At 40.8% G+C, this 12,442-nt stretch overlaps 1 protein-coding gene across 16 annotated transcripts in view; it reads left to right on the top strand.

The window, feature by feature from the left end:
- Nsd1 (nuclear receptor binding SET domain protein 1) overlaps positions 1-12,442 on the top strand; it is a 114,775-nt gene that overhangs the window by 74,297 nt on the left and 28,036 nt on the right. For 14 of the 16 annotated variants that reach the window (XR_015640750.1, XR_015640751.1, XM_087590372.1 and 11 more), the window contains 2 exon segments: positions 402-545; positions 5,447-5,570. Coding sequence is in view for 12 of the 16 variants with exons in the window: in XM_087590372.1 (XP_087446498.1) it covers positions 402-545; positions 5,447-5,570 (268 nt within the window). In the remaining 4 variants the exon portion in view is untranslated. 16 annotated transcript variants of the gene reach the window in all.

The raw sequence follows: 12,442 nt of genomic DNA, 5'->3' as shown, positions 1-12,442 counted from the left end.
AGTGAGCATCCCAGATGTTGATGCAGAGTGTTTTCTTTCTAATTTGACTAGAATGCCCAAGGGGCATTTCCTAGGAAACACGGATCGTGGCAGGGAAAATAAGTAATCAAATAAACTTAAGAATGTTTTCTCTCCCTTAGTGAAACCTTTAAATGGAACAGCTCAAAAAAGTTCCAGTGGAAAAGCCTCAGAGCAGTTAGTGGCAGGGCATGAGGCGCCCACTACCCACCCGCCCAATCACAGCAGGGTTAGAACTAACATTGCATGCAGTCCGCCCGCGTGATTGGCTGAACATCTGTAAGTGCTTAATGGCTAGACATATAGCAGCCCAGAGGGAGGAGGGGGTCAGATGGAGGAGACATCAATAATACAGATGTGGAACGTTACTTTTTCTCTGCAAGGGAGAACTGATGATTCACAGGACTGCTGCCAGCCCCAAGGAGATTCTCGAAGAGGGCATAGAACATGATCCTGGGATGTCTGCATCCAAAAGACTGCAGGGTGAACGAGGCGGAGGAGCAGCACTCAAGGAGAACGTCTGTCAGGTTGGAGATGTTTGCCTTGTTTTTTGTTGCATGTGTACTTATTTGAGAAATCCCCTTTATCTCTCTTAAAGACCATATCTTGGTTAGAGAAAATGCTTGTGCATGATTCCTGCGGAGCACCTAAAGGCTATAACTCTTGTCTCTTTTGGGTACAGTCTGTCCTTGTGCCTCATAAGTATATTCCCCTGAAGTAGAGCAAGGTACATAAATAATTTTCTTGTCATTGTCACGGTATAAATCTCCTCCTCCTCCTCCTTTTTGTTTGTTTGGTTGGTTGGGTTTTAGTTTTTGAGAGTCTCACATAGCCTAGGCTGACCCTGTACTCTGTGTCCTTCTGCCTCTACCTCCCAAGTACTGGGATTTTAGATAGTTATATCCCCCCATGCTCATCCTTTAATTAGGAATGTTTCTTGTGTTGGTACATTTTTCAAGTGTTTTCTTTTACTAGCTGGATATTTATACACTATTCACTATTTTACTAAAGTAAAAGTCTTTTACTTTACAAGCATTACATCATTCATTCTAATCTTTTATGGCAGAGGTTTTAAATTCAGTTCCGCATATGTGTAAACTGAATTACATGGTAGATTAAATAGGTTACATGTGGTCTGAGTGCATCCTGGATTCAAAACCAATTGCTCTGAACCCTGTTATGCTATATTTCCTCTATGGCTCTGTGAGATCCTAATTTCTTGATTTATCGATTTAAATTCTTAAAATCTGACATTGTGAAAACCTGATAGGTGGATGTTCAGGTGCAAGTGGGCAGCTTTGACAGGAGATCCTAGGTGACCTGACACTTTTTGTTTGACACGACCTACCATTTAGCCCACAATTTTGATCCCTTGGCCCAGCTACATTGACCATGACCATCCAGAGGAGTTGTTGTCTTTCATTTCTTCACATCTCAGCACTACTGAGATGCTCCTGGATGAGAGCATCCTGGATGCTCCGCTTTGTGTGGGGGTCCACTTCCCCACTTCCTTTGCTGCCATATTTACTTGTTGTGGTTTTGTTTTTTGTTTTTTAAATTTTAAGGATCAAACACACACACACACACACACACACACACACACACACACACAAACACACACACGTTGCTCTCTTCAGACACACCAGAAGAGGGCATCAGATCCCGTTACAGATGGTTGTGAGCCACCATGCGGTTGCTGGGAATTAAACTGGGGTCCTCGGGAAGAGCAGTCAGTGCTCTTAACCGCTGAGCCATCTCTCCAGCCCACTTGTTCTTGTTTTTTAATCACAGGATCTCACTATGCAGCCTTGGGTGGCCTAGAGTTTGTTGTGTTGACCAGCCTGGCCTCAAACTCAGATCTGCCTACTTTGGTATTCACCATGCCTGGACCCTGCTGTTTTTAACTAAAAAGTAAACCCAGACCCATACTGTGTTGCTGAGAGAGATAGAATTTTATTCCATTGTCTTTGCAAATTCATTTTCTCTACAATAAGATGTTTACCTGAACCAGGCAGAGTGTTGCATGCCTTTAATCCCAGCACTATGGAGGCAAAGACAGTCAAAGGTCTGTAGTAAGTTCAAGGCTAACCTGGTCTCCATAGTCAGTTCCAGTACAGCCAGTGCTACATAGTGAAACCCTGCCTTGAAAAAAAAAGAAAAAGAATGTTTTCCATATTTGGACTACCTCCCAAGTGCTGTATTAATCCCGAAAAGCAGTTATTGCATTCAATTAGTTATTGATAAGACAAGTCAGAGTGTAAATACATTTACAATATTTGTCAATCAATGTGGTACCTACATTTTGTACAAGCACTCAAAACTCGGAGCCAGGTAAGTCTTTGAATTTAAAGTTAGCATAGCAAATTGCAAGCCATTAATGGCTATTCAGTGAGACCTCCCTTTAAAGAAAATTCAAGCTGGGTATGGTGGCGCACTTCTGTAATTCCTGTACTTGGGAGGTACAGGCACAAGGAGTGGGCACTAAGGTAGCCCTGTGGTCCAGGCTTCCTGGACTATGTGATGTAGGTGCATTTGTTGTCTTGATATGTAGCACCACTTTCTCAAGCGTACAGTTCAAAGGTTAAATTAAGTGGCCATCCCAGGTAAAGGATTAGAGCAAACCATGTAGTTAATTTGAAAAATACTCAGTTTATGCTGTAATTAACATTTTTATATTTTAAACTGAGTGTGAATTTGCTTACTATACAAAAACTGTCATTGACCCTCAATATATAAATATATAAATCCGAGACTTTTAGCTTTTATTTGGGAGCAATAGCTAATAGGAGAGTCAAGTATTTGAGAATAATTTCTACTACATTAATGTCCTAAGTTTGGTTATCTTTCTCACCAACATTTTCGTATTTGTTTATTTAGGCTTGATTAAGACCTTTTGTTTAGCTCCCCTCCCCCATCCCCGGAACTGTGTTTCTCCTTGTATATCCCTGGCTGCCCTAGAACTTTGCAGAACAGGCTAGCTTCAAACCCACAAGTCCCCCTGTGTGCCACTGTGTCTGCTGCTTCTCTGTTCTTGAGCCCTTTCCTTTTCATCCCTCTCATTGAAAACCAATGACAGATCTGGGTTTGGGTGGACTCATCTACTTATAAAGATGAAAGTGTTTTTGGGAATTTCATCATAGTGTCTGTGATATGTATATAGCAGTTGATCACGAAGTCTGTACTAAACACCTACAGACTTATTTGGAGGGGAACACATATTCTATGTGTAGGTGTTTGTATTTTGTGACTGTGTTTATGTGTATGTATGTGTACATATATATAATGTGTATGTGTGCCTATGCATGGTGGAGGCCAGAAGTCCAAAGTAGGGTGTCATTCTTCTAGAGCTGCCCACTTCCTTTCTTTTTTGAGACAAAGTCTGACTACCCCTGGCTGGCCTCAAATTTAATTTATATACCAGAGATCTTGCCTCTGCCTCCTGGGTGCTAGGATAAAGCTGTGCACACTTGTGCTATGCCTAGCCATGTCCATCTTGATTTTTCAGGCATCTTCCACTGGGATCCAGCACTTGTGTTTAGGTAGGCTGACTGGCCAGCAAGCTCCAGGCAGGAATCTGTCCATCTGTTGAGGTCTGGGTTTACAAGTGTGTGCCCAGCTTTTTGTGTGGGTTTGGGGATTGCACTTAGTTCCTCGTGCTTTTCTAACTGAATTGTGTATTTGGCCTCCTATAGACGTGGTGGTGGTGGTGGTGATGATGGCAGTGGTGATGGTGGTGATGGTAGTTTCTTGAACAACTATTTAGCAACTATTTACCAGCATGTATATTACTTAAATATGTTATAGCTTAAATGTGCTTTAAATTATACAGGATGATTGCACACACACACACACACACACACACACACACACACACACATACTATGCATTCTCTATGTCATTTTGTATGAAAGACTTGGGTATTATGAGGGTGCCTTAGTTGATAGTATAAGTTTTATTTTTTGTTTTAGTATTTCATTGGTAATCACTGTGTGGATACAAATGGGGTAAAAAGTAACAAACGTTGGGAATTTCCAAGGTTTTCCTAATGAGAGATTGATTTCATAAGGCTCTTCCTCCCTTCAGTGATACCATGCCCTCTGTGAGATTGTCTGAGTTGGCAATGTGACCTTTCCCTTGCCTTGCTCCCAAAGCTTTATGTTTGGTTTTCAATGAGAGGGATGAAAAGGAAGGGGCTCAAGGGTGGTGGTGGTGGTGGTGGTGGTGGTGGTGGTGGTGGTGGTGGTGGTGGTGGTGGTGGTGGTGGTGCTTTTAATGAAGTAATTCGAGATAACATCTCAGAGTGCTTTTTTTTTTTTTTTTTTTTTTTTTTTTTTTTTTTTTTTTTTTTTTGGTTCTTTTTTTTCGGAGCTGGGGACCGACCCAGGGCCTTGCGCTTCCTAGGCAAGCGCTCTACCACTGAGCTAAATCCCCAACCCCTCAGAGTGCTTTTTATATTTTGATACTGTTAGGATTCATATCCAGCTGATATTACCTCCTGAACAGCTTTCTGATTTATTTTCTACCAACAAGCTGTAGGAATCCCCTTAAAAATGAACGCCTAAGGTCAGCCTTTAATAAAAGTCCCCAATGGTACATCTTTGCAATTAGAATAAATCTGAAATTATGGCCCCTTGTGCTTTTTTAGAAATGTCCTTTCCTGCCAGATATGACCTATTTTCACTTTAGTAAAGTCACAATGGCTTTCTTTGGTTTCAGACACATTTTCCTACCTGTGGTCTTTGTGCTTGCTACCTCCCCTCTCTCTTTACACACCTGACCTGAACGAACATTCAGAGCCTGGTCTGGGAGGTCATCTTTCACCAATAAAGCTCAGTTGGCTGACTACCATTAGCTTATCACTGTCCTGTCTTATCATTAGTGTCAGTTATCAACACCGCAGGATTTGGAATCACCTCCAGGCACACCTGTGAGAGATTATTTATTCTTTGGTCTTGGTGATAAAGGGATAATCTTGATTAGATTAATTAAAGTAGGGAAATTTGCTCACCATGGATGGTGCCATTTCATTGGTTGAAATTCTAGACTGAGTTGTTTTCTGATTCCTGACCATGATGTGTGACCAACTGCATCCAGCTCCTTCCACCCTGACCTCCCCTCTGTAGTAGAGCATATCCTAAAACTGTGGGCCCAGATAAACCCTTCACTGCTTAAATCACAGCACAGGAAACAGGACTAAGACAGTTTTGGTTTGTTTTTTTTTTTTTCAGTCAATTGTATCTTCTCTCTCTGTAAAAAGCAGAGATCTTCTTGTACCTTCCACACGGGAGGTAATTGTTAATGTTAGCTGAATAAATGATGAGATTTCACAGGTTTTGGAAAGATATTTCTTAACTTTTGATCTCATGCAGACTCTTCATTTGGGAATTTTCTGGAGTCTTTCTACAGAAATGTTTCTTTTCCTTAACAGAACTGTGAGAAACTGGGTGAGCTGTTGTTGTGTGAGGCTCAGTGCTGTGGGGCTTTCCACCTGGAGTGCCTTGGCCTGACCGAGATGCCTCGAGGAAAATTCATCTGCAACGAGTGTCGCACAGGTAAAGTAGATAAAGTCTACCTCCTAACAATTGGAATTTTAAGGTTTTTAGGAGTAAGATATATTGAAGATACCATTTCTGACAGCAGTGAGCTTTTTGCATGTGTAGATGTGGGAATTATGAGATCCCAACCCTCAGAAAATGTTACATGACTAGTAGTAGAATGGTCTCAGGTAGTTCAAAGAAATTTATTGGATGTGTATTATTGGGTATTTAAATTACACTGTTATCAGTAATAAGGCAATGACAGAAATGAAAATATTAATTGTGGCAGATTGTGCTTGGTGGTAAATGTCTATAAACCCAACAGTTGGAAGGTAGCACACAATTGAGAGTTTGAGGACAACCTGACCTTCAAATCAAGTTGTAGGCCAGCACTAGCTATACATGAAGACTGTTCAAAACAAACTAACTATAACTGGCTAGGAAAGGGGTTTGAGTCTGGAAGAGTTTGGACAGTGAATGTGATGGAGACACCACCAAGATGTGTGGTCAGCAGAGACAGGTGCGACAGGACACCAAGAGTGATTTGTTGTAAAAGGAGGCCTTTTTATTTTGCATGGGTTGGGGATGTTTGGCTAACAATAAAGAGCACCCCCACACCGGGCTGAAGTATAAACCTGTCATCTTTTTGACAATGGGATTGAGACAGTAGCTGAAGTAGATACTTGAGAGTGAAGGAGGAAATCATTTGAGTGTAAATAAAGACTTTGTAAAGGAGCAAGCAAGATGGCTCTGTGGGTAAAAGCACTTGACTCCAAACTCTCATTAGGTTCCAGGGACCCACATATTGGAAGAAGAAAACTGACTTCTACAGATATGCCATTGCATGCATTCTCCCCCTCCCCCCTCGCTCTCCCTCCCTCCCTCACTCCTTCTCTCTCCCTCTCTCCCTCTCACAGACAGAGGGAGGGAGGGAGGGAGGGAGGGAGGGAGGGAGAGAGAGAGAGAGAGAGAGAGAGAGAGAGAGAGAGAGAGAGAGAGAATGAATGAGAATGTTAAAAGTAAAACCTTAGAGAATGGCATTACCCTAATCTTAGAAAAGACTTAATGTGTTTTTTGCCAATAATTCATATTTGCCTTGTTATCTTCATGTTTGAAAATATTATCTCTGAATAAACTGACCTCAAGGTAAAGCTGTTCCTGTTTTATTTTGAAAATACAAATTTTTAAAAATTTAAATGAGGGAGGGAGAGTTGCATATAAATTAAATAATATGCAGTCATTTCTGTGTGGCTCAAATGTGATAATGGCTTTGAGATTGATCTGTGTTAAATAGTGTATCAGGAGAGCATCTCCCTTCCCTTCTTCTCATCCTTCTCCCCGCTCCACACTGTTACTTACACCATAGCCCTAACTTTCCTTCCCCTCCTGGCACCTTCCTGCCCTGGCCTCCTGAGTGTTGATCCTGGTAGTAAGAACTACCATTTCTGTCCAGCTGTTCTACAATACCTTAGGTATAATATAGATAGCATACATATAGCACATGCTATAATCAGGATGTTTATGGGCTTACTGCCTGTATGGACTTGCATCTTGGGATCCTTTTTGGTTTTTTTGACACAGTTTCTCTTTATAACCCTGGAGTAGACCAGACTGGCCTCAAACTGAGAGCTGCTTGCCTTTGCCTCCTAACGGCTGAAATTAAAGGCATGGGCTAACATGCCCAGCAAGATCCTTTTTAATGTGTCATGTCTATGAGTATAATTTTCACTGCTAGTCTTATTATTTTTATTTTGATGTTTATGTCTGATGCATGAGTAGGCCAAAAAGAAGATACCAGATCTACTGGAATAGGGACTTAAAGACAGTTGTGAGCATCATGTAGATGCTGAGAATTAAAATTGGCATCCTCTGGAAAGGTTACTGCTGTTCTTAACTGCTGAGCCATCTCTCAGATCCCATGAGACACTCTTTTTAAAAGGAGGGTGGAGTGTGTTGGGAATTGGTAAGATGTGTGGTAAATATAGGTACCTGTCACAGAGCCTCAAGACCTGGTGCACAGAACCCAGGTGATGGAAAGAAAGAACTGACTCCTACAGGTTTTCCTCTGACCTCTACAAAACTGTGATGATGATGATGGTATTTGTGCCAGGTGAGGTAGAGCATTCTTAGACAGAGGTGGGTGGGTGGCTCTGAGTTTGAGGCCATCCTGGTCTACATAGCTAGTTCCGGGCTAATCAGAATCACATAGTGAGACGCCGTATCAAAAAGATGAAGTGTACAATTTGATATGTTGTCATATTTGTATTTGTACATATATGCCTGAGAAATCATAAGTCAGCATAATTACCAATTACCTGTATTGTTGCTAATATCATAGTTCATTATCCTAATCTCAGAAAAGACTCCCATTGTTGAATAGTGTTGAAGTGTAGGTATTTACTACTTTTGTTTATCTATTCATGTATTAATTAACATTTGGGTATTTATGGTTTGGGCCTTTAAAAATAAAATTTTATTTATTTTTAAAGATTTATTTATTATGTATACAGTATTCTGCCTTCATGTATGCCTGTATACATTGAAAGATAGATGGTTGTGAGCCACCATGTGGTTGCTGGGAATTGAACTCAGGACCTTTGGGTAGAACAGCCAGTGATCTTAACCTCTGTGTGACTCCCTCGAAACTGCCAAGAACTGGACCATTCTGTTCTCTCTTCTGTGCTGTCTGAGGACTCCATTCTTCATTAGTGTCCGTATCTTCCATTTTATTGTGCTGACAGTGTGTGGCAGCCTCCTGGTTTGATTTGTGCTTGTTAACGCTGGGCATCTTTTATGTGCCTGTTTCCCACCTTTTGTTCAAGCCATTGAAGCAGTGGGGACAGGGTTTTCAAAATGTTCTCCCAGTTTGTGGCTTAACTTTTTATTCTGTTGTGATTTTAAACAGTCTCATGTAGCTTTAAATCCACTGTGGAGGTGAGGGTGACCTTAAACCTCTCGATCCTCCTGTGTGTGCTGTCCTGTGTGTACCACCATACTTAGCTATGACTTACACATATTTTTATGAAAAAATTTAAATGTTTCTTATTTTAAATTTTAATCTTTTTTAAGGTCCATGTGTATTTGTTTGTGATTATATGTCATGTCTATACAGATGCCCTCAGAGACCAGCAGCAAATGTCAGTCTCTGAATTGGTAATATAGGCAGTTAGGAGCTAGCTGCTCAGTGTGGGTACTGAGAAAGAAGCCCATGTCCTTTGGAAGAGCAGCAGTTGCTTTTAACTACTGACCCTCACTCCAGCTTCTTGCTTCTATTTTAAAAATTATTAATTAATACATAATTAGTGTACATCTATGTGGGCTGCAGTGTGCTGGCTCCACCCGTTATCCTGGTGATCAGTTTAGGGTAATGAGCATTTCTATCCCTTTAAACATTCATCATTTCTTTGTTGTAAGATCATTTGAGTTTCTCTCATTTTGAACTTTTTAAATTTTCAATTAAAAAATAACTTGTGATTACCCTGCTGTGTAGCAGAGCATTTATTCTCTCCTAATTGTACCTTAATATTTTGTTAATTAACTTCATCCTAGTTTTCCAGATCTCTGTAAATGCTGGTAAATCCTCTACTTTTGAAGAAGTATTTTTTAAATTTTTACTTTCTATATTATTATGTACATTATATATATGAGGGAACCCTGATACCTGCTGTGGTGTGTGAATGTGGGTCTCAGAACAGTTTTGTAGAATCTGCATTCTGGGGAATCAGACTCAGCCCATTAGACTTACACAGCAAGCAGTGTTACTGACTGAACCACAGATAAATACCATTAAATATTAGAGCACAGAAAGAACTGAACCATGTTTCGCCACAGAATAGCTTCAGATATTCAGAACCAGTGGGTGTTTATATCTTATAATCCCAGAACTTGGGGGACAGAACAGAAAGGATTGTCAGAAAAGTTTGAGACTGGCCTAGATACCTTGACCGAGATATATATTTAAATAATTAATCTAGAGAAAAACACTTGATCATTTAAGTTCCTGTGTGATGGTTGGACTTTCTGTTGTCGATTTGGTAGGATCTTACTGGGTAGCCTTGCCTGGCCTTAAACTCTGTAGACCAGGCTATGTTAGAATTCCTCAGATCCTGCTGCTTCTGCCTCTCAAGTGCTAGGATTAGAGATGTACTGTTTAGTTTGAGTTTTGATTGTTTTGTTTTTGTGGGGTGTGTGTGTGTGTTTCAAAACTAGGTCTCTCCTTAGCCAAGGCTGTCTTTGCTTTCATCAAGTAGCTCACAGTAATTTTGAAGTACACGAAGTTCTCCCTCTACTCTAATGCTGAGGTTATAGGTATGAACATGAACTACCACGCCTGGCTGGTCTTAGCTGTTCTGGGTAAGGTTTAAAACCTCATTCCAGTGCTGGAGACATCTGTCTGGAATTTATGGTCAATCCTCAAATGTGTAGTAAGCTTGAGTGAGGCCTGACTAGATTATATAAAACCCTGCCTCAAAAAAAACAAAACACACAAAAAACTGTAGGTAGGTAGGTAGGTAGTAGGTAGGTACATAGATACATAGACAGATCTCAAAACCAACTATGCAGGCAAAACAATCAGATACATTATCTCTTTTTCCATTGCCCTAAGCCAAGTATCAATAAAGTTGGAGTTAGCACGGCCTTGAAGCCTTGGTTGTGATGACAAATGCTAGCTAGCTCCCATTTTTTTCACTGTCCTTTTTGGTATTGTGTAAGTACTATTACTGTGTAAGTACTAATCTCATTTCAAGAAATACCCAAGTCCTTTGGTATGGATAAACCTCCAGAGAAGATACTATTGTACAGGGTTTGTGGCAAGAGTAGAACAATTCTGAATTAATTACTCCACGTCTTCTTAAATAAGTTGAATAAATTTTAAATTAGCAAACTCTGAATTTCATTGAGGTTGTTTCTCAGATTCTTAGGACCTAAAATTCAGAATTTACTATGTTAGAATATGATTTACCTATTTTGTTTGTTCTCTATTATTAGAGTCTCAGCCAAAATGTCCTTATTCAGACCTACATTGTATAGTATTTACTGTTGTGGTCTCTTCGCCCTTCTCATCCTGTTTCTCCTCTGGGTTTTTATCTCTTGTTTTTGAGTTGGAAGCTTACAGTGTAGTCTAGGCTGACCTTGACCTCATCCCCTGTATGCTGCTCTATCAAGTGTATCAGTTTTCACAGTCTTTTGGCAGAGTCTTTGGATAGTGGTTGGTTTGTGGTCCAGGGTTGGTGCATAGGAGGCCAGCTCTACCACTAAGCTACGTCCATCTGCTTAGACATGGTCTCAGGCTGGCTACAAAATTCTCCGTCCTCAAGGACTCATCATCTTTGTTGGCATACACCAAACATGCCCCATCATTCCTGGCTCAAGTTGTGTATTTGTGCATTTGTGACTATGTCATGTATGTGAAGATGCCCACAATGGCCAAATTGAATGTCACTCCCTATAGCTGGAGTTATAGGCAGTTGTAAACTGCTTGATGTAGATATGAAAACTAAGTTCAGGTCCCCTGGAGGTGCAGCAAGTGCCCTTACCCTCTGAGCCATCTCTAGCCCTCAAAGCTCAGGGTCTCTGAATGTACTATCATGTTACACATAAACAGGGACAGTTAGCCCTGCCTGGCCTGTAACATTCCATGTAGACCTACCTGGCTTCAAACTCCCTGGAATTGTAGTGACAGGTGGCTGTGAGATGCTGTATGAGTGCTGAGACCGAACCTGGGTCTTCTCATGTTTTTTCAACTAAGACATCTTCTGTGGATTTTGTAGTTTCTGTCTTCATATCTATGTGTATATTCTATTTTGAAGTAACTTGTGCATGTGATTTGAAGAAACTTTCATTTTTATTTTTCCATAACTGGAACTTAAGATTCAGAGTGAGCTAGATTCAGAGTCTTCTGCAGGCTAGGCAAACACTGTATCTGTACGTTTTACCTGCTTCCGGAAAGATACAGAGTTAGAAGATGCTCCTCCCTCACTTGGTAGAGTTAGCTCATTGCCTACATTGCTCACAGTTAGCAATAGCAGTTCTGTAGTATCCTTTTGCTTCCTTCTTGCCCTCCTTCTTTTTGTGTTTTTTGTTGTTTTTTTTTTAAAGGCAGGGTTTCTCTATAACTGCTTATTTCTTTACAAATATATATTTTAGTTTTCTTTCTTAAATTTTATTAACTGAGTGATTTCAGGATTTATAGATGTGTGTCTTAGTTAGGTGAACTCCTTAATTATAGCAAAATGTCAAGGTAAGGTTCATGTTCAGGTTTGCTTTTCGGTGCTGGCTTTCCCCTTCTTCTGCATCTCATATTGCTCTATCTACAAAGCAGGATCTCCTCTTTCCTCCCCATTCCCTCCTTTCCTTTCTGCCTTAACTTTTCTTTATGGACATACATCAAGGTAGAGAAAAAAATAAAGTTTGCATGTGTTGTGTTTGGCCAGGAAGATGGCTCAATCAGTGAAGCAATTGCCATACAAGCATACAGACCTGAGTTTGGATTTCCCATCATCCATGTAAAAGCCAGTCATGGCAGTATGTGTCTGCAATCCCGGACACTGGAAGGCAAAGACAGGCAGATTCCTGAACCATCATTATCTAGACAACCTCCTGGCATCAGAGAGCAACACAGTCTCAAAAAATAAGGTGACCGTGGCTAGAGGGATCCCTCTGTGATAACGAGGATTTCTTGGTGCCCTTTCACAGAACCCGAGTTCAGTTCCCTGTTCCAGTATCAGCAGGCAGCTCACAAATGCTTGTAACTCAAGTTCCAGGGGACCCAACACCCTCTTGTGGCCTCAGTAGGCTCATGTTTGTACACAAACACCCAAGTGGAGAGTGACTGACCTTAACTTCCACTTACAAACATGTACACACACAAAGAATCCATGAGGGCT

The sequence above is a fragment of the Rattus norvegicus genome, chromosome 17, assembly GCF_021556685.1.
Source record: "Rattus norvegicus strain SHRSP/BbbUtx chromosome 17, alternate assembly SHRSP_T2T, whole genome shotgun sequence".
Taxonomy (NCBI): domain Eukaryota; kingdom Metazoa; phylum Chordata; class Mammalia; order Rodentia; family Muridae; genus Rattus; species Rattus norvegicus.
The sequence above is the reverse complement of the archived record's forward strand: the minus strand, read 5'-3'. Positions and strand labels throughout refer to the sequence as shown.